At 56.5% G+C, this 26,864-nt stretch overlaps 1 protein-coding gene across 2 annotated transcripts in view; it reads left to right on the top strand.

Annotated features, from left to right (window-relative positions):
• Positions 1 to 1,686: 1,686 nt before the first annotated feature.
• Positions 1,687 to 26,864, top strand: part of PTPRU (protein tyrosine phosphatase receptor type U) — a 57,106-nt gene continuing 31,928 nt past the window's right edge. For both annotated transcript variants that reach the window (XM_030964580.1, XM_030964579.1), the window contains exons 1-8: positions 1,687 to 1,823; positions 17,408 to 17,536; positions 22,872 to 23,143; positions 23,215 to 23,296; positions 23,972 to 24,087; positions 24,279 to 24,453; positions 25,386 to 25,679; positions 26,212 to 26,520. In XM_030964580.1, the coding sequence (XP_030820440.1) occupies positions 1,751 to 1,823; positions 17,408 to 17,536; positions 22,872 to 23,143; positions 23,215 to 23,296; positions 23,972 to 24,087; positions 24,279 to 24,453; positions 25,386 to 25,679; positions 26,212 to 26,520 (1,450 nt within the window). In that variant the 5' untranslated portion in view covers positions 1,687 to 1,750. The remainder of the gene's footprint in view (positions 1,824 to 17,407; positions 17,537 to 22,871; positions 23,144 to 23,214; positions 23,297 to 23,971; positions 24,088 to 24,278; positions 24,454 to 25,385; positions 25,680 to 26,211; positions 26,521 to 26,864) is intronic.

Genomic DNA, 26,864 nt, shown 5'->3' with positions numbered 1-26,864 from the left:
ATTGTTCCCTCTGCTTTCCAAGTTTCCCTGTGCCCAGGCAGTTTCCCACCCTGGGGCTGCAGCCAGGGCTAGGTGACCTAAGCACGGATCACGCCAGAAAGTTCCCCTCCTCCTCACCTCAAACCTTTGGGAAAATATTTTCCTCCAGAAATAGGGCCGGAGAGGATGTCAACAAACAAGGGGCCTTTCATCCCTGCTGGCACTGCCGGCAGGGACACCAGGGCTGCCAGTGCTCTCTGCCTGATCCTGTGCACTCGGCTGGGAAAGGGACGGAGATTTTCCTCCTTTTACATCCTTCCAGGTTTTCGTTCTTTCTGCTCACTCTGAGTTAGATCCTGCACCTCCCTCTGTCACTCCCTTCCCTCGCTGGGGGGATGGTGGCTTTGCTGGGTGTCTCTGGGGTCTCAGGTGCCACTGCCACTCCCATACAGCCTTGTCCGGCTCTCCCTGTCACCATCCTGCGGAGCTAAGCATCCTATCCCTGTCCCTCAAGGACATCCAGCCTGTGGTGGAGGACCAGGGGGGTTTCAGGGTCTGAGGACACCCTGGAATGGGCAGGAGGCTCTGTCCCCAGTGCCCAGCCCATAGGGTCTTGTCTCTGCTCCACAGCCTCAGGCACAGCCCAGGGGTGATGGGGGGCACTCGAGGGCTGGGGGAGCCCACCCCAGAGTGGGTGTCACCATCACCTCCCTCTGTCCCAGCCTCCTCCCAGCACCTGTCCTGCAACTGGAAACCCTGCAGGATCCACTCCCAGCTCGGTGGGGACCCTACAACTGGGACCCCTGAGGACATCCCTTGCATTTGGGGAGTCGTGGAGGCAGGTCCCCCAAGCTGGGGACTATCCCTGCATCCCTGCACACCCGGAAAACCAGGGACCCCCCATCCCCCAGAGCCTGGCAGCCTCCTGCCCGCAGGGAACCCCTCTGTCCCCCTGCAGCCGGGTCCCCTCCGCTGCAACAGGAGACACCGCAGCACCGGGGACTCTCCGCGCAACGGGATCTCCCTGCAGCCGGGGACCCCCGTGCTTTCTCCCGCGCCCTTGCGGGGTCCTCCCGTGCACCACCCCTCAAGCAAGAGGCGCTCCCGGGCAGTCCAAGCCGCTCTCCCCCGGCACCGGAGACCTCCCCTCCCCTGAGCGTGTACCTTCCCCAGCCCGTAATTCCTGAGACCCCCATTCCCCGCCTCTCCTGGGACTTCCTCCCCCTCTCTCCCGGTACCGGATATTCCCCTCCTCCCAGCCCCCGGTACAGGAGGCCCCCCCGCCCCTTACCCACGCACCGCCCCCCCCTTCCCTTAACTCCCGGGACCGCCCCTCTCCCCGCACCCCCCCAGTACGAGAGAATCTCCTCCCTTAACGGAGCGCCGCCCGTCGCCCCCAGCTCCCGGGACCCATCCCCACCTCTCCTCTCTCCCGGTACCAGAGAACCCCCCCCCAGTCTCCCCGTAACTCCCGGGACCGCCCCCCCCGCTGCTCCCAAACTTCCCCCGCAGCGCCACCGCTCGTGTCCGCCAGGGGGCGCCGCTGCCCCGCCCGCCGTTCCCGTTGCCGGTACCGGCGCCCCCCCCTCCCGCGCCCCCCCGCGGGCGGCGGTGACGTCACGGCGGGCGCGAGCCGCCGCCGCTGGTATTTGAGGCGCGGGGCGGGCACGGGGCCCCGCTGCGCCCCCGCCGCGCCGGAACCGCGGGCGCGCAGCGGCGGCGGCGGCCACGGCCCCGCCGCCCCCCGGTCGGTCCCGGCACCGGCTGCACCATGCGGAGCGCCCGGGCGCTGCTGCTCGCCCTCGCCCTGCGGGTCTACGCGCTGGACACCGAGACGCCCGCCGGTAGGAACGGAGCGCTGGGGAGAGGGGTCCTGCTCGCTCGGTGCAGTTCCGGGGCTCCACCGACCCCGGTGCGCGGAGGGTCCCGCCCGGCCCACCGCCACCTGTTCCCACCGGAGGGTGTCCGAACCGCCTCGGGACCCCTGTCCTCCGTGAAACCACCAGAATCCCGCCTCCCTCCTCTCCGGGCACCGGCCTGAGGGCTCCTCTCGCCTGCGCCCCCCCCCCCCCCCCCCGCCACCGGGGGAAGTTTTCCCTGCCGGGAGTGCGGCGGCCGGGGGGTCTCGGCGGCGCCCCCCAGCCCGAGGATGCTCCGCCGACCGCAGCCCCACGGTGCCCGCTCGCTGCCGGTACCGGGGCCGCCGTCCAACCCCCCTCTCCCGCCGCACCCCGGGAGGGAAAACTTCCCCCGGTGGCGGCGGGGGGAGCGTGGGCGAGAGGAGCCCTCAGGCCGGTGCCCGGCGGGATCCCGGTGGTTTCACTGGGGACCCTCCGGTAGGAACAGGTGGCGGCCGCGGCGGCTCCGATCGCAGCCTCCCGGCTCTCGTTTTGCTGGGGGGGGTACTGGGGCAGTTGTACGGAGATACGATCGATCGATTAATTTGATTAATTTACCTATTTTTAATTTTCCCCTCCTCCCCCGATCTCCCCGGCGCTGAGCCCTGCGCCCCCCGGGACCCCCCAAGCAGGGGCTCGGGGAGAGCTGATGAGGCGTGTGGGACGACGACGACTCGTTCCCAGTCCCTTCGGGAAGCTGGAAATGGGGTTGGACGCTGCGGAGAATGGGAGTCTGGGGCTCCCGAGGTGCTACCGGGGGCTGCCAGCGCTTTTTTGGGGAAACGGAGCCACGGGAGCTGGTGCCTCACTCCAAGGGGTCCCTGGTGCTATTGCTCCCAGCTCCCGGGTGATGCTGATCACATCAAATACACATTAAAGTGTATTTTTGCCTAGTTCTTTGGTTTTTTACCTTTAAATCCCAGCTGTTCACCTGCACACAGTCCCTATGGTGGTGCATTGATTTTGTTTTTTTGGGTAGTGGCGTTTCTCCAAAGATTATAAATAGTGACACCCATCAGCAGAAAACAAGCGGCGGCTGACCCGTGCATGGGGGATGGAGAGACGATGGGTGGGGGGATGCGAAGCCGTTCAGGCTCCCCTGGCTATTTCAGGGTGGGGAAATGGGGAGGGAATGGGTTTGTATTTGGGGGGAGAGGCTGTGTGCTGCGGGAGCTGCTGCTCTGAGCTTTGGGGCTGAACAGGGGGTGATGGGGAAACTGAGGCATGGAGCTGGTAGGGGGCTGGTGGAGTAAGGGGCCTCTTCCCCCCCCGGTTTCAGAGGGGGATTTGGGGTTTGCTGCTCCCCAGCCCTGGTGCGTGGTTGAGCTGCTGGAGAGGCAGTGGCGGGGATGCACCGGGGACTAGGGTGGCTTTGTGGGGAGGGTCCCCTCCCAAGCAAACCCTTTTCCCTTGGTGGGGTCCCTTCCCTGCAGGACGGCATTGGCGAAGGGCAGGATTGAGCCTGCTCCTGGTGTAAATCAGGAGTGTGTTTGCTCCATTTCCCCGGCTGATGCAGAGCAGGCTCAGCTCTGCAGTGGAGCTGAAGGGACTGGATCCAGCTGGAGGTGAGGGGTCTGCTGCCAGCCCCCCTGCTCCACTGCAGGCTGCTTTTCACCTGGATCTGCTGTTTGATCCTGCTGATGTGGCTTGGCCGGCTGTGGGGAGGTTGCCCAGCTCATCCCTGGGGCTGCACAGTGGGTGAGGGCTAGGAAAAAAGGGGTATATCGATGCCATTTGCACGTGCTCTGGGCCTCTGGGGAGGACACACTGCTTGTCTCGGTGGATATTTTCAGAAGATGGGGTTTTTTTTAGCTGTGCCTTTGTGAAGAAGGGGTGTAGGTGGTCCCTTCTACAGGTGGGGGAAGTGAGGCACAGGGAGGAAGCGGGGTGCCCTGCTTACAGCCCACCACGGCCTTAGGGTGTTCATTGCTCCTTCCTGCAGCCCTCCAACTTCTCGTAGTTCATGAAGGTTTCGCAGTGACTGAGCTGTCATTGCTGGCCCGTTGTGCTTGTCACGGAGGGGGCTTGGGTGAGGTTGGGAGGCACTGGCTGACCCCCCAAACTGAGGGATGCGGGGGCTCGTGTGGTGTCAGCAGGCTGGGATGGGGACCTGTGCTTGGCACCAGCCTTTGGCAGCCCCATCTCTGCTCCCTGGGCTCTTTGCAGCAGGAGCCTTTCCCTGCTGGAAGCCCGTGGCCAGGAGCCGCCCGGGGGCAGGAGGTTGTGCAGGCTCCGGTATTTCCCTCCGCTTTTTGCCTTCCCTGCCAGGAAAGGTGGATGTGGCACTTGGGGACGTGCTGCGGGCATGGCTGGACTCAGTGATGTTTTCCAACCCAAATGATTCCATGGCAAGGTGCACCTCTGCTTCTGTGTGTTGCACCCCAAGAACTCGGCAATGAGCTGCTCAGAGGTCCCAGCCCGCGCTCCCGGGCTGTTTTCCGGCGATGGGGACACGCGATGGGGACACAGACGTGCTGCTGCGTGGCACTCCTGCCGGAATTATGCGGAAGCTGTTTGCGCTCAGCTCCGACTTCGTTAGCAGCAATTAAGCAAATAAAATATTTGTGTTTGCAGCTTCCACTTGGGAGGTTGGGACTGCCAGGGAGCGCTGGACTGGCGTTGGTGGCGTCTCCGGAGGCTCTCAGGCTGCTGGGGCAGGTGGCTGCCGGCTGCGGTGACCAGCGGGGGCCAGGCAGGGGATCGGGGCCCTCCAGTGTCCCTATCCCGCGCGACAGCGCTGGCAGGAGATGGCGCGGGTGACCCTGACCCCGGCCGGCGGGGCTGTCTCGGTCGAGTGAATGGGAGCAGCCGAGCAGACGCCGCTCCCGGGGCGGGGATTGGGGTCGGCAGCGGGGCAGCCCTCGCCCGTTAACGGTCACGGGGCTCGGGGGGTGCTGGGGGAAGGGATGAGCAGGGGATGCTCGGGGAAGGGGGGTAAGGAGCAGAGATGTCTCCGGCTGCTGCTGGGGGACAGAGTCAGTGCTTAGGTGCCTGATGCTGCTCTTCCAGCGCTTTTCCCGGTGTTTGTTTCCCTCCGCTTGGCAGTCTGTGGACTCTCCGATGCCAAGGCACTTTTGTTCTCCCCAGCTCGCCTTCACCAAGTGCATAAAATGTGCGAGAACCTTACATTTTCCTTCCAGCTTGTTTCAGGCTTCGTGGGGTTTTTTTGTTTGTTTTTTTTTTTTTTTTCCTCTTGCCTGTTCTGTCGTGCCAGGGATCTTGTTTGCTCCTACGTGTGTTTTTAATGCCCTGAGAATGCCGTGCCCTTTCCTAGAGCACCCAGACAGTGCAAACACCCTTGAGGCTTCTGTGTTGAGATGCTCCAGAAAATCCTGTTGACATGCCCAAGTGTGCCCAGGGCAGAGGTTTCTGGCTCCCGAGCCCTTGGCTCTCCAGTGTGTTCAGAGGGACACTGGAGTGTGGTGGATTTTTACCGTCCACGAGGGAGAAGCAGAATTTAGGGAGGCTCAGAGTGATGCTGATGCTCCTGGATGGACCTGTCCCTCTGGCTTTGTATCTGCAGCTCCATGGTACAGCCTGGCAATGTCTGGGTTTTTTCCTTCCCCATTAAGACTTGCAGTTGCATTTGTTTCATTTTTACTGTCTTCTTGTTCCAAAACTCCTGTTTCATGTTTTTCCTCTGGGTGCCTGGACCTGCCCTGGCCCCGGGAACAGGGATGCTGGTGAATCACCTCCTGGCCTGAAATGCACATTTTCCCCTTTGTTATCCAAACTAAGACAAACCAGCCCTATTCCAGCTTCCTTGGGAGCTTTCCCAGAATAAAGTCTATTGGGATCAGGGCTCTGGGAGAGGAGGGACACTACCTGGAAAACCAAGGCAGGTGTTTGTTGGTGGCTTTAACCCCTGTCCTGGCTGTGACCCACTCCTTGCTGCCTGTTGATGTTGGTTTTTCCCTTGACTGCACCTGAGATGGAACTTTTCCATCACTTCATCACCCAATCCTTGCTCTGCAGAGAGGCTGGGAGCTCTGAGCACCCCAAAATGCCCCAAAAGAATCTTCTCCTGGCTGCAGTCCCTCTGCAGGGATTTGCTGCTTTGCTTTGGGCAATCGTGTGAGGGTTAAGTACAGGAGGCACTAGGGAGCTAGAGGCAGAGGAAGGCAAATCCCTGCTGCATCCCTGGGAGCTGCGAGGTAGCACAGGCTCTAGAGAGCCTTATCACCATGGCCCTACCATCTGCCTGCTTAAGCTTCCATAAATAAGCTTTTTAATAATCTATTATTAACATGCACTGTAATTGTCTTATTAGACATGTCTGCAAACCTTTAGTTACTGCGTGAGTAAATGTCAATATTCCCAAACCTCTTCTCCCCCATGGCAGCTTGGGATTTGCTTTGCAGCATTCCTTTGATCCGGCTCTCTCATTCCAGCCTGGAGATCCCTCCTTCTACTTGGTGAAACTGAGGCTTTCCCCTCTGGACGAGAAGGATTCCCAACAATTAATCCCCTGAAGCTAATAGCTTCCTTGTTGGCAGCCTCAAAATAAATAGGTCCTGGAGATGGAGCTTTTCCTTTCCACTGCAGGTGGCCTGGAGGAGCTGCTGCTGCTTTTACCCCTTTTTGCTGGGGTGGATGTGGGTGGGTGATGTGTGGGGAGGGGGTGCCAGCCTGCATCTGCCTGGCCAGAGTGCTCCTGGGGACACGGGATCTGCTCCTGTTTGCCAGGTGAAGGGCGTCTCTGGGGAGTGGCTGTGGAGCTGGCAGGTGTCACAGGGACTTTCCTGGGTGTTCCTGAGCTGTTGCTTTCCTGGCCATGGGAGTGGCAAGTTCTGCCCCCTCTGCCTGGATCAAAAGCCAAAGTCCAGCTCTTCCAGCTGCTGGAAGGCAAAGGCAGAAGAGCCCTTGCCTGTGGAGCAGCCCTTTCCCTCTCCTTGCTGCCAGCACTGGGGGCTCAAATGTCAGTTGCCCTTTGCGGCTGTTATTTTATGTCTTTTTTTTAAGATCAGAAGTGTTGTTCTTGCTTGCTGGGTGGTTGCTGGCTGCAGCTCATTCCCAGCTGCTTGTGTGCTGTTCCAAGTCCTGCCTGGGTGTCGCAGCCCAGGTCTGCAGCTCCTGCACTGCTGGGGGAACGTGCTTACTACATGTTTAAGGGGCCCGGGCTTTGCACCCCAATTTCTCCCACTGGAGAGTGAATCCAAGCATGGATTGTGGCAAGCCAGCCTGGGGCTGTCCCTGTTTCCTGTCCCTGGATGCCTCTGCCAGACCCCAAATCTGGGTGCTGGTTCTATGCTTGCTGCAGGAGCAGGGCAGCAGAACTCCCCCTGTGCCATGGGGTACTGAGGGCTGCAGGGGCTGTTCCTGTGGATGCCTGGCTGCTGGGATGCTGCTTGCTCCAACGAGGAGGCTGGGCTGCAGTGGGAATGCCAAGAATGCAATGCTCCTGCAGTTTGGGGCCCCGTGGGGTCTCTGTGTGTCACCTTGACTCTGTGTGACAGATTCACAGCTGGAAGAAGCCTCTTGACTGGCTTTGGGCATAAATTTATTTCCTGACCTCCCTGCCTTCCAAAGTGCTGAAGATGTTGCGGAACAGGAGGGGGCTAAGGGAGGGTGCTTGGCGCCCTTTTAGCACCTGGCTGACCCCAGTGTCCTGCAGCAGGGATGGTGGGCCCAGCTCGGGGGGTAGGGGACTCTGGGCAGCCCTGTTGCTGAAGGCAGGGGTGGGGATGTGCCTGCCATGCCCCCCGTTACCTGGGGACCCCACTGCCCACCCAGCGTGGGCCCTGACTGGAAGCTGGGAAAGCCCCTGTCTCTGACAGGGATGCAGTGGAGCAGAGCGTTGCACTGCAGCTGGGGAGTGGGAGAATGTTGCAGCTGGAGCAACTTCCTGAATATTTTTGTCGTACACAATTTTTTTATGCCTTTTTTTAAAATTGAGCTTGAAAAATACTGTCAAATCACCCATGACAGGGTGACTGTGCTGGCACAGCCCCCCCAGGTCCCTACAGCCTTCCCAGACTGCCTGAGGGTCCATCCTTGCCCGTTCCAGGGCTGTCCTGGTGCTGGGGAGCCCTAAATTGACCAATAACTGCTTTGGCTCCCTGGACTCCCCGTGTGGATCCAACCTTTCCTGGCATCGTTAAGTTAATCAGGATTGTGGCCGGGATGGAGAGGCAGGAGATGCTGTGAGGATGAGGGACGGGGACATCGATGACCGGATGAGTCTTAACGAGGCCACTGTCCCCATGGCCCTGCTCAGGATACAAGCCCTGGTGAGCCCTGGGCGTTTGAGCCTGTGTGCTGCTTTGTGCTGGAGGCCTTCAGCCTAATTAGCCCAGTTGGCCGAGCCAAGGAGCACGAGTGGCTCCGGACCCTCGGCTGCTGGGCACACCAACTGGGGCAGGCTCCCCCAGAGCAGGATGTCACCAGGGGCGAGGGGTGGCCAGTCTAGAAGAGGAGATGAATCACTCACCGTGGCCCAGCTGCTCCCCCAGAGTGTGAGGCTTGACTTTGGGGTGCTGCCCGAGGGGTCTTGCTGCTGTGTCCTGACAGGAGATGTGGGAATGGCTTTTCTCCGGAGGGGACGGAACATTGCAGCCACTTGCTTATGGAGGTGAGAACAGGGAGAGGGATGGGCTACAGCAAACTGCATTCCTTGGCTTGGATGGATTTGGAGGTGTCTATGGAGCTTCTGTGGTTTTGGGGGTGCTCTGTAGGGCTCCTCAGGGTGCAGCCCCTCTCTGTCCTGTGCTGTGTGACCCTGGAGCCTTGGGTTCCTCCAAAAGCTGTGATGGGAACAGCAGCAATTTTCAGGGCTGGGTGGTCAGGAAGTCCAGGCAGATCCATGCAAGGATGTGTCTCCTCCAAAGTCCTTCCCTGCTGCTGGCAGCCCCACACACCCTTGGGTGCCAGGTCCTCATTCCCTGCCAGCACATCCTGCCTGTTAGCAGAGGTGTGCTGACACCCTGGGTAATTAGCTGCATAAATGCTCTTTCCTTAATTACCAGGTGCTTCAATGTGATTCGTTGAATTAGCACAGGTGGGTGATCCTGGGCACTCCCTGGCACCTCAAAGTCCTCACTGGGACATCTGGTTCTGTGGTTTTGGTGTCAATGGGGCGCCTGCCTCTTCCCCCTGTGGAGGTGGGTGCTGGAGCTTTCCAGTGTATTTTTGGGGAAGGAGCAGCTTGGGAGTGACTTCGGAAGCCTCTCAATGCCAGGGCAGACTCTGAACTCTTCCTGTGGTGAAGGTCCAGCCCTTCTGGGGCTCTTCCCAAGGACTCTCTTATTTCTGTTATTATTTCTTCTTATTTTTACTGTCTTTTCATCTGTCTGCTGAGTGATAATATCCCATTGATTTTCTGCAGCCAGCAACCAGCCTGCTTTCCCTGGATTACAACAATATTAAACTAAAGCACTGCGTCTCCTCATTGGGTTATTTCTCTTTATATCAGCTGAACTTTTTATTTAGTCTCTCACCCAGGCTCCTGTCTGGGGACCTGCTGGCTCTGAATGACATTTCTCTGTCTGAGAGGCTATGTCCTGCCTTCCTTCCCATGGAATGGTGGCTGGCTGGGCATGGGAGCTGCGATCTGTCTGGGGCAGGGTGTGTGCAGGCAGGAGGTGGAAGTGCTGGGTATTGGGGTTTCATGGTTCTCCCATGGGGTTGCAGGGTGTTGTGTGCACTTCTGACACTGCAGGGACTCTTCAGTTATTCCTGCACACTTAGTGCAATCCCAGAGTTTTTGCTGGAATGAGTTGAGGGTTCTCCAGGCCAGCATAGATGGATACCCAAGCCAGTGCTGACGGGGGTGGCTGAGCCAAAATCATGGACTGGTAAAAACAAACCTGTTTTTTTCTGGGCTTGATTTGCCATTTTCTTACCATTGCCTGGCTGAAGGGTGCCTGGCATGGTCCAGCGTGTTCCCCAGAGCTGTGACAGACCTGCTGGGCACACGGCTCCTTGTATTCCTCCCATGAGGGCTCCTGCCTTTAACCTGCCATGCCACAGCAGAGGTTCAGCCGAGTCCTGGTGCTGTTGATGGTTGTGCCCACGTCACACGTTGTCACCTTCCAGCCCCACGTCAGTCAGCCCACACTGCTGTTCCTGGCTCTCCTGGTGGCACGGAAGGAGGAGGAGGATGGTGGCCTGGATTTTGCACGGCACTGAGCCTTATTTCACTTCTCCCCACCTTTATCCCACCTAGGGCTGGCTGGGATGCTGGGCACGGTGGGGATGCTGTGGCCCTGTCCCCGCTGGGGGCTGAGGGCTCCCCGACTCCGTTCTCTGCCCTGGAATGCCATCAGTGACCCTTGGAGCTGCCTCCCAAGGCCCTCCCAGCGCTGGCACATGCTCCATCCCGGGGGGATAAGCCTCCCAGTACCGTGCTCCTGCATCCATCACCGCAGAGATGGGGGACCTGCTGTGGGAGGGGAGGCTGAGGGTTGTCCCCTTCTTATTCCTTGCAGAATGGGGTTGGTTTGGGAAACTTGCTTTGCCATGATTTCTGCAGCTGATGTTGGAGTCCCCCAGGGCTTTGGTGTGGTACTGATGTGTCCTAGGGCAGCTGCTTTTCCTTCCTGAATTCCTGCCATGGGAGCATCTCTGTGTCCTCAGGTGTCCCCTGAAAGCAGTGTGTGCCCCTTGGGGCTCATGGTCCTGGTCTCTCTGGGTCCCTGGCATGTGGAGTGGATGGTCCTCAGCAGACACCTGGGGGACCTGATAGTAATAAAGGAGCGAGGGGGAGAAATGAGCTTTATTCCCCCTGCCTTTTCTAGTTTATTTTAACTTGTTCTCATTTTGTTCCCTGAGGTGTCGCACAGCTCTGCAGCCCGTGAGCTGTAATTGCACAGGGTGTGATCGATAATGGCAGGACGGAGGTTTCCAAAGGTTTCCTGCCTTGTTTTTTGTCCCATGGAGTCCGCCACGCAGCACTGACAATGTTAATTAAGTGATGGTTCATTATTAAAGCACTTGTGCAGTGGGTTAGTGGCCTTCTGGCTGCTCAGCTTGAGGGTGTTTTTGTGCGGCAGGACATCTCTTGAGCAGGGTGCGAGTAACGGGGTGATGCTGGTCCTTCCTTGGGAACAGCACTAGCTGGATCTGGGTACTGGGCACCAACAGCCTTTGGATGGGATGTTAAATCCCCACATCCCCTCTGGGCATGGAGGTAAATCCTCCTGGCCTGTGTCCCCCAGCATCTCCAGAGCAGGCAGGGAGGTACATTCCAGGGAGACATTCCTGGTGCTGCTTGCAGCAGGGTGATGCAGCACCCTGGTCCCAGGAGTGCTGATCTCTCTGGAGCTAAGAGCATGTGGAGCTGCAGTTGGCAGCTGCGTTTGCCCCAAGGAATGATTCTGCCAAGATTAATTATTCCCCCTTTGCTTTTGCATGCATTTTTGCCATGCAGTGATGTGTGGCACACTTGGTCCTTGCCCAAGCACAGGCCATCCCTGTGGCATTGCAAAGTCTTCAGAGTTGTATTTTCCCAGTTGTATTTGCTTCAAAATGCCTGTAATGAATCCAGATTTGCCAATTCTCCCCATCCCTGGCGTTCCTTGGAGGCTGCTGGGGCTGGGTACTCACTGTGGGAAGTTTGACAACTCCTTGGGGACCTGCAGGTAAAAGCCATAAAGAGTCTTCAGCAGTCAAGAAGAAAAAAAAAGGAAAAAAGGAGATTTGTCTTCTGTAGTTGCTGGCAGATGGATATTGTTCTCTAGTCCTGCGTGTTCCAAACACTGAGGTTATCGGGCATAAGTGACTTATTATGCAAATCCTCCGTCTTAATATCTGGCTGCTCTCTCCCTGGAATTGCATTGGCCAAACCCCACACGTTCCTGGAGCTGCTAATGTTTACACATTAGCTTCTCTGGCTAATATACAAGGCTTCAAGTTGCAAATTGATGTTTCTTACAGCTGAGCAAATTATTTTTCTATTAAATACAATATTTAAAATGATTTGGTGAACCAAAACAAACTACTGGTGAGAATTCTAATGGAGCTGCTTTCCATATTCTTCCAATCAGCTTTTATCAGGGCTGAGGAATCAGTGATATTTCTTTTAAAACTGTCTCTTTGGCAGAAGTGGGGAGCGGAGGAGCAGGGACGGGGTTTGTCATCATCTCCGGGGTGTGATGCACAGAAACACTTTCAATGTTGTGCCAGTGCCCCAGGCCCTCTGCATGTGCCAAGTGCAGCTACAGAGGGATTCAGCTCCCCTTTGCTTGGGCTGGAAGAGGTTTTCCCACTGAAATCCTGGGGTGTTTGGGCTTGGCCGTGGAGCTGTTGGTGTGCCAGTGTGGCAGGGTTCCCCATCAGTATGAGATGTTGGGGTGCTGGCACACAGGACCTCTCCCTGTCTGGATTTTCTCACTGAGCTGGATTCCTCAGTGCCAAACAGCTCCTGTAACATCCCACCCCTGGGAATTTGAGCCCCCTGCAGATGGAAATGATCCTGGATCCCTTAACCTTGCCTGGGAGCCTGTGGGGTGCTGTGTACAGGATCTCACTGGCTGAGAAGTGCATCTAATTTTAGATGAGTTGCAGAATGTGCTCCCTGTCCCCCGTGTCTGCCGGCACCCAGAGGGAAGCAACTCCTGGCGTTTCCTTCCCAGGGCACGTTTCCGTAGGAGTGTGCCAAGGAAAGCACCTTTAAATAGCAGCTGGGATCTGGGAGGTGGAAGGCTGGCTCTGCTCCGGGGTGCTGGGAAGGAATGGCACCTTGGCGGGATGTGCTGGAGCTGTGGTTCTGTATCCCAACACACCCAGCTCCCTGGGCTTTCTGCCATCCCTGGCGTGATCCCGGGCTGCCAGTCTTCTGGGACTTCACCACATCCCCTCTGTGCCTCGGTTTCCCCATTTGCAGCAGCTCATTGACCATTTATCGTGTGTAAAGAGCTTCATCCTTTGGTGCAGACAAAGAGCATCTTCCTCATGTGCATTTAAGAGGAGAGGTCTTGGGTGTAATAATATGGGGGTATGCAACTGCAAAGCCTCTGCCTCCATCCCTTCTCCTGGGAGGCAATGAAAACTTTGGATTTGATGGCAGGAGAGCTCTGTTCACCCCCTGCCACATCTTGCTATGGTCAGATGATGGTTTCGCTCTGCAGGGTGTTTGCACTTGACTGCCAGGGCAGCGTGTCATGTGTCCTGTGGGTACCTGAATCCTCCCCATTTCCTGCTGAGAATTACTTGGGGTGGAGGACTGGAGCTGCTGGATAAGGCCAGGGATAAAAAATTTATTTTGACTCTGAAATATGACCAGCGTTATCTCCCCTGGCTGGTGCCTGTGCCATGGGGTGCTGTGGCTTGTGCTCCCAAGATGCTGCACCCCAGAGATGACCATGGGGCTGATCCAGTCCTGGCTAAGCCAGGGTAGGAGCAAAATGGGCTTTTTCCCGTCAGGACTGGGTGTCCTGGGTGGCTGCGCTGTATTTTGTAGCTCTGTGGAAGCAGCACTTGCTAAAGTTTTGGTATGAGCCCATTTTTCACAAAGCCTGTCCCCATTTTGGGACATTATTGGTGTTTTGTTCCCATCAGATGATACTCCAGAGGGTCTTGGGTGGGGGAGACCACAATCCTGCTGTTCCAGATGGTGCTGGGCTGTGATCCCAATCCTTCCATCCCGGATGGTGCCGGGCTGTGATCCCAATCCTTCCATCCCGGATGGTGCCGGGCTGTGATCCCAGTCCTGCCATCCTGGATGGTGCCGGGCTGTGATCCCAATCCTGCCATCCTGGATGGTGCTGGGCTGTGATCCCAATCCTGCCATCCTGGATGGTGCCGGGCTGTGATCCCAATCCTGCCATCCTGGATGGTGCCGGGCTGTGATCCTAATCGTGGATGGTGCTGGGCTGCCCTTTGGCACAGGAGCCTTCTCAAGGCTGCTCAGTAAAAGGCAAAGGAAGACACGGATCGTGTCCCATGGTGCAGGAGGTTAAGCAGGAAGGGTTTAAGTGTGTAATTAACTTGGAAGCGAGAGCAGTGCAGACTCTGTGGATGAAAGGGCGCGGGGTGGGCTGTAGGCAGGCGGCCACGTTCCTCGGTGGCCACGGAGAATTAATTGGAGGCTGTCCTTTGTACTTGGCTGTTTGGTCTTTCTTTTCCTCCCTTTTCTTTGTGAATCACTAGTCCCTCCCCTCCCCAGACTTCCTCCTCTTCATCGCTGTAGAGGGGGATGCTGGGTGGCAGTGGTTCCCAAGGGATGCTGAGTGGCAGTGGTGTCCTTCTCCCTGGTGAATCCATTAAGCCACCTCCTTTTCTTTCTTTTTAAGAATTTTTAGTCCATCTGGTGTTTAAGCCTCACATTGGTGCCCATGCCTCTGCTCTCTCAGTGTGCCCTGGTGCTGCAGTGGTACCCAGGGGGATGCTGAGCCTGCTACCAGGCTCCTTGACAAACCCCTCCAGCCACCTTTTTTTGCTTTCTTTCAAACAATTTTGCTTCATCTGGTGTTTAACCTCTGCACTGGTACCTGTCCCTCTGCTCCCTTCCACCTGGGCATGTGGTGGATCCATGGAGGTGGCAGCTGTACCTGGAGGAGGCTGAGTAGCACTGGTCTCCATCTCCATAGGAAATCTCTCAAACCACCTCTTATCTCTTTTTCTAAAATAATTCTGGTCCATCTGGTGTTAAACCCCCATGTTGGTGCTTATCCCTCTTTTCCCTCTGCCCAGGAACGTGTGATGCTCTGGGGGTTTTGTGTGGGGTGTTTAATGGGGCATGTCTCATCCTCGGCACAGGCTGCCTCTTGTACATGGGGCAGGCTTTGTGTTGGGGGTGATTTAGGCAGCTTTGGGGTGTTCGGGCTGTGTCTCGGACACGTCCCACCCCTGGGGGCAGACCCCCAGCTCCCTGCAGTATTTTTAGCTGCTGTCGCATTGGGATCGCACCTCCCGCGCTCGCTGCCTTCACCTCGGCGCCCGGAGCCGCTGTCACCCTGGCCTGGAGCCAGCTCAGGGGACCAGGGACTCCTTGCTTCCTTTTTAGGATGTAGCCATACCTGGAGCAGTCTCACCCGGCTCCCACAGTCCTTGTCCTGCTGCCCTTGGGATGGAATAACCCTCCCACTGCTGCAGGTGGATATGTTGGGTTGCAGCCTCCCTGCCCTCCTTGCAAATGTTGTGATGAAACATTAATTTTTTGCAGGTTGCTCTGGGTTTCCCCTCTCTGACTTTCCACAGCTGTTGGAACACCTCCAGCCACCCCCTGTGGAGTTGGGCTGTTGGCGTTTAATTACTCAGGTGTTAATTTTTATGCCCTTAATCGTGTGATGAGGAGGGAGAGTCTGCTGGAGGTTGAGCTTCTCCCAGCCCTGTCCTTGGCTGGGGAGAGATGGTGCCAGAAGCATCCCATAACTCATGGAGACCAAGGTTCTGTGAAGCCCCTTTGGCTTTTTTCCCTGTGTGTACAAATCACGGACAAATCAGTCAGGGAAGTGGAGTGGCCAGTCGAGCTGCCTTTGTTTTGTGTCGTGGATGGGAGGGAAGGCTGGTGCCGGGAAAAGCCTTGGCAGTAAACCTGTCCGAGGAGGGAGATGGATCAGCTTGGCCAGCACATATCTGCTCTGTAATTGCATTTTAAACTTCTGGAGCCTGGGCATCATCTCGTGGGTGGCTGAGGATGCAGGCGTGGGGTGATGGAGCTGTGGGTTGGTGGCGGTGGCTGTGCTGGGGATGGCAGCAGGATTTGGGTGGGGGGCTGCAGTCCAGGAGGAGGAGTAGGGTACATATCTCATTATGTTTTCAGTGACTGGGAATAGTTTATTGGGGGTGAAGGTATCACTTTTCCCTGGGAAATGGGGCTCTGCCAGCCTGAAACATTGTTTGACTCTGCTCTGGTTTCTCAGGCCAAAAAAAATCCCCCAAGAACAAATTTCTGCCTCCCAGAATATCCCGCTCAGCAGATCTTGGAAAGAAACACTTGGGCCTTTTTTTCTTTTAAATCACTTGGCACTTAGTCTCTGACAGTGTTTTATTTTGAAATTTATTTTATTTCCCTTCCTTCCTGGAAAATTTTGACAGATTTGTGCTTTTCCTCCCGTTAGAAAGTGCAGCCAAGTTCCAGACTCTAAAATCCGACACGTCTCGTGGTGAGAGCTGAGGACCAGGGTCTGTGGTGCGGGGGCACATCTGCACGTGGGCTGGGCAGACGCTCCATTTCGGGAAGGGCTTTAAGAAAGCTGTGATGTCTCAGTGCCTCCAGACATATGAATAGGAGAGAATTTGCTTACAGGTTTTTAAAAAGAAGTTTCTTAGGGCTCTGAGAGGAAAAAACGGTGATGGAGCTGGAATGTGCCCTTGTGCTTTAAAAAATGAGTGCAAAGGGGCGAAAAAGCCAGAAATGTCTTCTTATATATGAAAGAGTTGGGAATTGAAATTTCCTGAGCATCTTATGGGCTTTTTTCCCAGGGTTTGGACTCGTGTTTGACTAAATGTTGCATCCAAGCATCCCTGAGCACAGGGAGGCACAACCCGTGCCAGCAGTGAGGCCATTAACTGCCAAATCCCCAGGTGGCGGGGGGAATTACTGATGTCATTTGGGATAAAATAGGAAGAAAACAGCAGAAATAATCCCTTGGCCCAGGTCTGTTTTCCTGCTGGTGCATTGGGGGATATTGCTGTTGTTCATTCCGCTTGCTCAGGGCTTCCCGGGGCCCCTGGTGAGCCCGGCCCGTTAATTAGCGCTGTGCCCTGGTCCCTGTAATCGTGGGTTTAATGAGACAATGGGGCAGTGTGAGCTACAGCCGGGGTGGCCCCACAGCAAAGCCGACCTGAGCTTCAGGCTTGGATGGATGTGGGATGATGGGAGGGCGGGATGGGGGAGCTGGAAAATGGGGGTGGACTGGAATGTGGGATCACGGGAGGGGGCTGGATGCGGGATCGGGGGGGGGGGGGCTCTCTGTGTCACCTCCCGTGGGAACAAGTGGCCTTTTGACATTTGCTGCACTTCTCCGTGCTCAGCTGAGCACGCTGTGGACCAGGGAGGTGCTGTGTAAACACCCTCGGACCCCCAAGAGATAAATCTGTAATAAAATATGACTGCCAGAAGGACTCAGCAGTGCCAAGGGCGGGGGGCTCAGGGCTGCATTCAGGGTTGGAGGTCCTGGCTGAAAACTGCCACACTCACATCACGCCGTGGAGAGACCCCCAGGAGCCCAAGCTACAGGTGGAAAGCTGGGGTCAAAGTACAAATTTTGTGTGGCTGCCACAGCGAAATGATGTTTCTTAGGGGAAACCCCTTGTGCTACCAACCCCTGAGAAGCAAAGCTGGGAGCTGCATCCTGCTCCTGCTGCTAAGGCCTCCCTGAGACCTGCCAGCTTGTGTCATTGGTGAAGCTGCACAGGAGCTGTGAGGCCCTGGTAGCACCCAGGAGCAGAGCCCTGCTCACAGTGCCCTTGGGGAATGCCTGGAGTCCCCCAGCATTCCAGGGGCATCACCCCCTCCTGGTGGGGCATTCCAGGGGCATCACCCCCTCCTGGTGGGGCATTCCAGGGGCATCACACCATCCTCGTGGGCTTTTGTGGGGGGAGCAGTTATTCTGGGAGCTCAAGGGCTGACGGGTCTGTCCCCACAGCTGGCTGCACCTTTGAGGAGGACAGTGAGCCCAACCAGTGTGAGTACAGCCAGAGTGAGGACGATGACTTCGACTGGGAGCTCCTGCGCAGTTACCTGATGCCTCACCTGGTGCCTGACCTGCCTCACGGTGAGTGCCAGGGTCCCCCTGGGCCCTCTGTCCCTACCCTGCCTCTGTGTCCAGTACCCTAGGGCTGGACTATGTGACTCCTCCTGGTTTAATTCCTGCAGTGTTTTAGACTTGGCTTTGGCCTGCTTATGTGGGAGATGGGGAAAAAAACCCTGTTTCTGGCGTTTTCAAGTGTGGGGAAGGGCTTGTTAGTTGGAGGCATCTCCAAAGTCTTGGGAATGGTAAGGAAGAAAATTAAAATGGACTTTTAAAAAATCTGATTGGTTTAGAACTGTTTTGTGTTATTCTCTGGGTCCATGTCCTCTCTGGTGGCCAGGCTGGGGGAGCAGACCCAGCCAGGCAGCTGTGAGGAGCTCCTCTCTCCAGGAGGATGGTGTGGGCGCCATGCCTGGGTGCATTTGGGGGCTTTGCTCGCTCCCTGCTCCGTACTCTCTCCTGCTGTGACCCCCTTGAGTTGTCTCTGAACCCATTTGCTCAGTGAAGTTCACTGGACTTGGGATGCTCCTTGTTTTTGGGACTGCTGGCTCCTGCCTGATCCTGAAGGGCCAATCCTGTGCTGAGGATGGGCAGAAAAACAGGAGAGCTTGTTTAGAGCTCAACAGTAAAAATCACCTTTTCCGTTTATTAAAATGTTACCTACTTTATAGGAAACTCTCTACTGTTCCATCAACCTGCCTCCAGCTGTTTATCTTGTTCTTTGTTCATGCCAGGGGTTAATTTGGCTTTTCCCCCTCCACTAACTCTGCTCTGCCGTTACCTTTCCCCATCACCTTCTCCTTCCATCCTGTCCCTCCTGGCATGTCCTGGGTGCTGGGCGAGGGCAGGGATCTGCTGGCAGATCCCTGATCCTCCCTGGATGATTTTTCCAAGTAATTGCTTTAAACTGAGCTACCCTAATTGGTGTGTGTCCAGGGGGTTTCCTGGGGAAAGCAGAGCTGGGGGTTGAGGTGGCTCATGATGGAATGTCTGAAACTTGTAATTAGTTGAGTTTTCTGCTCAATATTCAGCTGTAATTTAAAATCTGCAGTGAGCCACCTGAGTTTAAAGCCTGGGGGCTTGCAGGGGGCTGGAGGGCTGGGTGGAATGGGGCTTCTCTCTCTACTTGAGGAAAAAACTGTGGCTCAGCAGGAGATGGGGTCTTAAAGGAACACAAAGAGTTTAAGGAATAAACTCCAGGACTGATGGGGAAGTGACATCTCGGGTTGGAGGGTGTGAGCATTGCAGTGTCACCCCAGGAAGAGGATTCCTGTCCCTGTGGCTCCTCTAAGACCAGGTAATGCTGTTTGCTCATGATCATGGGGCACCAGGGGGGTGCAGGGACCCCGTTTTTGGGTGGTTTTACCCTGTTTTGGGTGGGGAGCTGTGCATGAGGCTCTTGCAGCCCCATTACCCTCTTGGTCCTTGCAGCAGCTCAGGGGATCAAAAGGATTTCACAGTGCCAGGGCCTCTCCAGGGAGCAATTTCCAAAGGAGTCTCGTGGTCTCAGATTAAAATGAGTTTTTATTGGAGATCAGCCAGTTTCAAGGAGTGTAGGATTTATTGGAGTGGCTGCTGGCTGCTGGCCACCTGCTGCTACCTTCCCATCCTACTCTCTTCTTGCTTTCTTGTTTGGTTTAGGGCTTTTCCCCCCTTCTCTTGACTTGTCTCTCTTTCACCTAAATATGATGGATGGGTCTCTCCCATGTTGCAATCGTGATTTTTTTTTTGTCTCTTTATTGTTCCTTTTTTTAAGGAGCAGCTGCAGGAAGCTGGGTAAGGCAGGTGTGAGCTTGTAATCCCAGACTGGCTTGAGGTGGAAGGGACCTTAAAACTCATCCAGTTCCAACCCCTGCTATGGGCAGGGACACCTTCCCGTGTCCCAGGCTGCTCTAAGCTCCGACCAGCCTGGCCTTGGGCACTGCCAGGGATCCAGGGGCAGCCCCAGCTGCTCTGGGCACCCTGTGCCAGGGCCTGCCCAGCCTGCCAGGGAACAATTCCCAATTGCCAAGATCCCATCCAGCCCTGCCCTCTGGCAGTGGGAGCCATTCCCTGGGTCCTGTCCCTCCGTGCCTTGTCCCCAGTCCCTCTCCAGCTCTCCTGGAGTCTCTTTTGGTACTGAAAGAGGCTCTAGGGTCCCTCACTCAAAAGATTAAACCAACATATTTGTAGGTGTTTTTTTTCCTCAAATGTGCTTTTTCCTAGATTTTCCTTCCAAATTCACTGACATTAGGAAACCCCCTGAGCACTGGAGATTCCCAGTGAATGGAGCTGCTGTGTCCCTGCACAACCCGGTCCCTGTGCTGGGGGGACTGAGTTGTTGTCCCCACCCTGAAGAGCTCTGATGTCTCCCCATCCAAGGAGCTGCTCCTTCAGCTCTCAAGTCCAGCACTGCTTCCCAATCAGCTCCTGCTGCAATCCATAAAACCCTTGAACAATGAAGCCTGATGGTTTGCTCCCTTGGAAATTGCTGCAGTTTGTGCAAGGACCCTGTGGTGGTGGGAGATCAGCCCTTGGTGCTGGGGCTGCTTTGGGAGATGCTCAGCACAGAAGTGGGGAGTGAGTGGTTCCCTGGTTCCTGTGCTGGCTGTGACACAGAGAAGGATCCAGCACACGTCAGCTTCGTCTTCCAGCGGGAGTTCCTGGAGGCAGATGCTGCAGTGCTCAGACCTGCTCCCCTGGCACCTCTTGTCTGACAGTGCCGCCCCCTCCCTGTCATCCTTCCTGCCTTCCCTGCCTTCTAATAGCTCTTGGAAGTTCTTTTTTTATTTATTTTTGTCTCTCAGTGATTTTTTAGGAGGAAAAACTCATTGAGACAGGGAAGTTGGGGGAGTGAGTTCTTCCCTCCTCTTCTCGCAGGGCTGTTTGGGTTTTTCCTGGAGGGATGCAGTGGCAGGCAGAACCCTTGGGATGGGCAGTGTGATGGGAAGAGCTGCCCCTTCCCATGGGCAATCAGGGCTTCAACTGGCCTTGGGCACTGCCAGGGATCCAGGGGCAGCCATGGCTGCTCTGGGCACCTGTGCCAACCCCTCCCCACCCTCACAGGGAACAATCCCTTCCCAATATCCCGTCCAACCCTGCCCTCTGGCAGTTTGAAGTACCTCTGCTTCTCTTATATTTATAAAAGAAACCCAACCTACACCCTGGGCTTCAGGCTAATGTCAGATATTTACAGCAGAGGAGGATAAAATTAGCACAAAAGCAAGTGGTTGGAACCTGCTTTTTCCAATACTGCAACACCAGGAAAAAAGAGGGGAAAATAGTGTGTGTGGGAAGCCCTGCCTGATGAGGGATGCTCAGGTGCATCACTGCTCCCAGGTGACCTTATGGGCATTCTCTGTCTTTCAAAATAAGTGGTTTAATTTTAATCTTGGCCTCTTTATTTTGGTCCTATGGCTTTTTGTTTGTAAAGGGAGGGCAGAGGAGGGGCCTGTGTTTGTTAACAAGAGCCCATTCATTAATGGGGTAGCTTTTGGGAGATGTCCCCTGGCATGAGGTGGGTCAGTGATCTCTCTCCACTCTGCTGTTGCCTGGACCAAATGGGGCTGATCTCATTAGAGCAGAAGTAATTTTGCTGGGGGAAATGAGAAGAGAAAAAAGAGAAGCATGGACATAGTGCCTTCCCCTTGGTAGGTGAAATGAGCTGTGCTGGACTCTGAGGAAATAAATTGTCATCGTTTTATTTCACCCTGAGTAGCCACCCCAAGGGGCTGGCAGGGCCAGGCAGCCACACAGGTCAATGGTGTGGGGAAAATTTCCCTTTCAGGGATTTCTCTCCCTTGCCCCAGCTCCTGTCCCTGAAGGGTGCACTGGGAGATGCATCTGGTACTGGCACTGTGTCACCCCAGCTGGTGCTGTGACCGCCTGGGTGTTTTGGGGTCCCCCCAGGTGCAGGTCCCAATCGCTGGGGCAGTAGATGGGCCTCCCCTGTGATCTCAAATGCTGCATGGGCATGGATGAGTGCCCCCTGCAATCCCAAGTGTTGTAGGGGGATGGGTGGGTGCCCCCTACAATTCCCCTTCACTTTCCTTTGGCTTTTCTTGGAACTGCTCAGTGGGAGTCGAGGGGAGGAAAGCACCTGAGCTTAGAATTAATTGATAATAAAGCGCTGACTGTCAGGAAACAATGGTAGGCTTGAATAAATGGCCCAGCTTTGTTACTTACAGCTTCTGCTGGTATTAAAATGGAGATTAATAATCCCCTTGCCTTTGGTGAGGGGGAGGATTTGGTGTGGCAGCTTCTCATCCATCCTGTATCCCTCCAGACTGCCTGGCTTGGAGCGTGCAGGACAGGGAATGATGCTGCCTTTGGGATCCTCTTTGGGATTGTCATCCTGCCTGCCCTATAAGTACGGCTTCAAGGCTGTGCTGGAGCTCCTGGTTTTGCTGCTGGTGATGTTGGGTGGTGGGATCCCAGCAGCTGCTGCTGGTGGTGGGGCTGCTCTGGGAATGGCATCCCAGGCACCCCTGAGAGCTGGGATGCTGCTGCTCCTCCTTAAGCCAAGGAGGATTTCCCTCTGTGAGTGCCTGCTGAGCATGGTTGAAATATGGTGACAGCTGTGTGGTAAATGAGCCAAGGAGCTGGGAATGGAGGTGAACAGCTGGGGCCCGGCTGGGGCTGGGACTGATGCAGCTGAAGATGTGAGAGTTAAGGGAGGGCAACATCGGAGCCTTTCCTGACCCCGGGGCCCTGGGGTGGCAGCAGCTCTGATCCTCCCCTCCTCATCCAGCAGTCAGGTCCCACTGCAGTGTCCTGCTGCTGCCCAGAAGGTGTCTGCTCCTGACTCCATCCCAAGTCCCTCCTGTCCTGCACATCCTCACTGGCTGTCATGGACCAGTGCCCTGGGGCACATGGGCATCTTTGTCGTCCCATATCCTCCACCTTCTCTATCCCCCGCTGGCAAAGCTCAGGAGGGGTGGAACAGAGAGATTAGAATCATAGAATCTCCTTAGTTGGGAGGGACCCACAGGGATTATCTAGTCCAACCCTGGCCCTGTCCAGACCCCCAGCAACCTCACCCTGGGCATCCCTGGAGCTTTGGCAGCCTCGGGGCCGTGCCCATTCCCTGGGCAGCCTGGGCAGTGCTCAGCACCCTCTGGGGGAAGAACCTTGCCCTGAGCTCCAGCCTGAGCTGCCCCGGCCCAGCTCCAGCCGTGCCCTGGCTGCTGTCCCTGGCCCAGAGCAGAGATGGGAGCTGCCCCTCGGGAGGAGCTGCAGATCCCTGAGCTCTGCCCTCAGTGTGCCCTGCTCCAGCTGCACACACCAAGAGCCCTCAGGCACCCCCTGTATGGCCCTTCCAGACCCTTCACCATCCTTACAGTTAACTCCACTCTCTCCCCCTTCTCCCCCACTGCTGCAGGCTCCTACCTGATGGTGAACTCCTCTCAGCACACCCCGGGCCAGAAAGCTCACCTGCTCTTCCAGGCACTGAGTGAGAATGACACCCACTGCCTTCAGTTCAGCTACTTCATGTTCAGCCGGGATGGGCACAGCCCTGGCACCCTCAGCGCCTACGTCTGGGTCACCGGGGGCCTGCTGGGCAGCGCCGTCTGGAACGCGTCCGGCTCGCACGGCCGCCAGTGGCACCAGGCAGAGCTGGCAGTCAGCCTGTTCTGGCCCAGTGAGTACCAGGTGAGGCCCAGCAGCCCCCCTGGCCCCAGCCCGGCCCCCCGGCCACCACTGACCCCTGTTTGGTGCTGCAGGTGCTCTTCGAGGCAGTGGTTTCCAGCGAGCGCAGGGGGTACCTGGGCCTGGATGACATTTTGCTCCTGAATTATCCATGCTGTGAGTGCCGTGGGATGGGACCTGAGCGGGGGCTGCTGGGCTGGGCTGGGCAGCAGGGCTTGGAACTGGTGTCCATTGGGATGGTCCTGGGGAGAGTGGAGGGCCTAATGTCAGGGGGCAGCCTGAAGCACCTAGGTGTCCTGATGTTACCTGAGCTGGTGGAGCTCCATCTCCTGGGCACCTTTAAGGCTCCTTTTTGCATCTCCATCCCTATCCCCACCAGCTGCAACATTGCTTTTAGTTTTTATAAAACCTTGGAAAAACACAGATTGAACACAAGGCCTGAGTGTCCCCATCAGGAGGGGCCACCCAGGCTGGTGGGGGTCCAAATTCCCAGACTGTCCCAACACATTGGCTCTTGGGGTCACATCCTATTTCTTCCAGGCTGGGCAGGAGACCTGCCCCCTCTATCATCCCATACCCTGCATCTGGCACCAGCACTGTGGGGTGCTGGAGAGAGAGGCTCATCTCTCCCTGGGCTGGTTCTATGGGGACAGGAACACATGCCTCACTTGGAGCCAGGCTCTGAGGGTGGGCATCAGGCCTGTCCAGAGCTCAGCTCAGCTGTGACATCCTGGGTGGATTTTTGGGTGGGGAGGGATTTTTGTGGCAGTGCTGCTGTGGGTCTCCTTGGACCTCAGGTCCTTCCTCACCTCTTGCTTTGTCCCTTGGCAGCGAAAGCGCCTCATTTCTCCCGCCTGGGTGATGTGGAGGTGAATGCGGGACAAAACGCCACCTTCCAGTGCGTGGCCGCTGGCAAGGCTGCCGAGGCCGAGCGCTTCCTCATGCAGGTGAGGAACGGTGGTGGTGAAACGGCCACAGCCAGCCCCACACACGGCTTTCCTGTGGGACAAAACCCCACTGGACATGGCGGGAGAAGGGCCATCCCCCTGCTTTTAAGCAGACATCATGTGGGGACACCCCTGGTGGCTCTGGAGGTGCCACCGTGCCCCCTGTGACGCCGTGTGTGTCCCATGGGCAGAGGCAGAGCGGCGAGGTGGTCCCTGCTGCCTCGGTGAAGCACATCAGCCACCGGCGCTTCCTGGCCACGTTCCAGCTGGAGGCGGTGTCCAAGGCGGAGCAGGACCTGTACCGCTGCGTCACCCAGTCCGCCCGCGGCGCCGGCGTCTCCAACTGCGCCGAGCTCATCGTCAAAGGTGGGTGAGCTGCCCTTGCCACCCAGGGCCATGGTGAGCCGCTCCTGCTCTGCTGTGTGCAGAGGAAGGTGGGATGCCTGGAACACCGGGATTGCAGTTTCTCACTGTGGAAGAGTTGCTAAACACGGACTGTGCAGCATAAAACCAGAAACTCCTTTACTGATGGCCTTAGATAATTTATTTTTGATTGCAGTAGGTGGGAATTAATTAATTATGGTGAAACTGTGCGGCACCATGCTGGGCTGTGTGACTTAAAAAGACAATTTGATCAGATGAAACCCTATTGCAGCTCTTGAAGCCTTCTCAAAGTGATGGAGGGCACAGGCACAGACTGAAGTTTGAAGACTGGATGGTGTCGTCCTGTACTTGGGTGATTCCTACATCCTCTGGGTGGGGAATCCGAATTTATTCTGTGCTCTGCAGCACGAATCCCAGAATGGTTTGGGTTGGAAGGGACCTTAAAGTTCATCCAGTGCCACCCTCTGCCATGGGCAGGGACACCTTCCACTCAACCAGGTTGCTCAGAGCCTGGCCTTGAACACTTCCAGGGATGGGGCAGCCGTAGCTTCTCTGGGCAACCAGTGCCAGGGCTTCCTCACCCTCACAAGGAAGAATCTTCCCCTAATATCTAATCTAAACCTACTCTCTGTCAGTGTGAGGCCATTTTCCCTTGTCCTGTCACTACGTGCTCTTGTAAAAAGTCCCTCTCCGTCTCTTTTGTAGCCCCTTTCAGATACTGGAAGGCCACAGTTAGGTCACCCCAAAGGTTCCCTTCTCCAGCCTGAGTGTGGTGGGTTGGTGTGGGAAGAGACACTGGAAATGTATTGACTGCAGCCTGTAAACAATAAAATAAAACCATGGTACTTGTGGTTGTGCCAGCGCTGGCCTGGTTCTGGGGATGCTCCACCTGCCCCCTCTGTGCTCTCTTCCAGAGCCCCCCACCCCCATTGCCCCCCCCCAGCTGCTCCGGGCCGGCTCCACCTACCTCATCATCCAGCTCAACACCAACTCCATCATCGGGGACGGCCCCATCGTGCGCAAGGAGATCGAGTACCGCATGACCTCGGGGCCCTGGTCTGAGGTCCACGCTGTCAACATGCAGACCTACAAGCTCTGGCACCTGGACCCCGACACGGAGTATGAGATCAGCGTCCTGCTCACCCGGCCCGGTGAGGGGGGCACTGGCAAACCGGGGCCACCCCTCATCAGCCGCACCAAGTGCGCAGGTGGGCCGCATGGCGTCCCTGGGACGGCTCTCCTGGCACCCCCAGCCCTCCCCCTTCCTGTGCTGAGGAGAGGAGCTAACCCGAGACACCTGTCCGTGTGTGTGCTGTTGGCAGAGGTGCCCCCTCGTTAACTTCTCCCATTCAGTCCAATTAGAGCTGATTAAACTCCCTCCCACTGATGGCACTTGATCCCTCTTGTCTCAAGAGCCTGACTTGGGTGTGATGACACCACAAGGGCCCTTGTGGTGGAGGCACCTTTCTCTGGGCAGCTGGGGCTGCTTGTGGGGCTGGTACCCTGCTTCATCTCTACAGGGAAGGATGAGCCTGGGGCAGCTGCATGATTAGTGGCTGAGAGATGTCCCCAGTGGTGTCCCCAGCCCTCTCTGCAGGGCAGCAGCATTCTATGCTGGGGGTTGCTCTCTGCACTCATCTCTTTTGCCCCTATGGACAAAAGGGTTTTCCCTGATAAGGCACATAAATCCATGAGATGTTTGCCTCCTCGCTCACCTCTCCCTGTCTCTCTTCCCCACAGAGCCCATGCGAGCCCCCAAAGGCCTGGCTTTCTCTGAAATCCAGTCCAGACAGCTGACGTTGCAGTGGGAGCCGCTGGGCTACAACCTGACCCGCTGCCACACCTACACCATGTCCCTGTGCTACCGCTACTTCGTGGGCAGTGGCCACAACCAGACCTTCCAGGAGTGTGTGAAAATGGAGCGGAACGCCAACCGCTACACCATCAAAAATCTGCTGCCCTACAGGAACATCCACGTCAAGCTCATCCTCTCCAACCCTGAGGGGCGCAAGGAGGGCAAGGAGGTGATATTCCAGACAGATGAGGATGGTGAGTCTGCTCGGGGAGATGCATCATCCCCAAAATTGGAACTCTGTAGCTAGTGAGCTGCTGGGGTTTTTCCTGTGGCATGGTGTGCATCCCTGGCTCCTGGCCTATGGGCATGATGAGAATATCTCCTGAGCCAAGGAGGAGGTGAAAAGGATCTTGCAGCCCCAGAGGTGTGCAACAGGAGGTGAGAGAAAGGGACACTGATGGTGTTTGGGGAAGGGACATGTCAGGGTCCTGGGAGGTTCAGGGATTGGATGGGGGTGTCACTGTGGACACGCTGCCCTCATGCTTGGAGTGGAATTTTACCCCTAGCTGGTCCAGTGGAGGGTGTGAGAGTTGGCTCA

Source organism: Camarhynchus parvulus, chromosome 23, assembly GCF_901933205.1.
Source record: "Camarhynchus parvulus chromosome 23, STF_HiC, whole genome shotgun sequence".
In the NCBI taxonomy this organism is placed as follows: domain Eukaryota; kingdom Metazoa; phylum Chordata; class Aves; order Passeriformes; family Thraupidae; genus Camarhynchus; species Camarhynchus parvulus.
The sequence above is the reverse complement of the archived record's forward strand: the minus strand, read 5'-3'. Positions and strand labels throughout refer to the sequence as shown.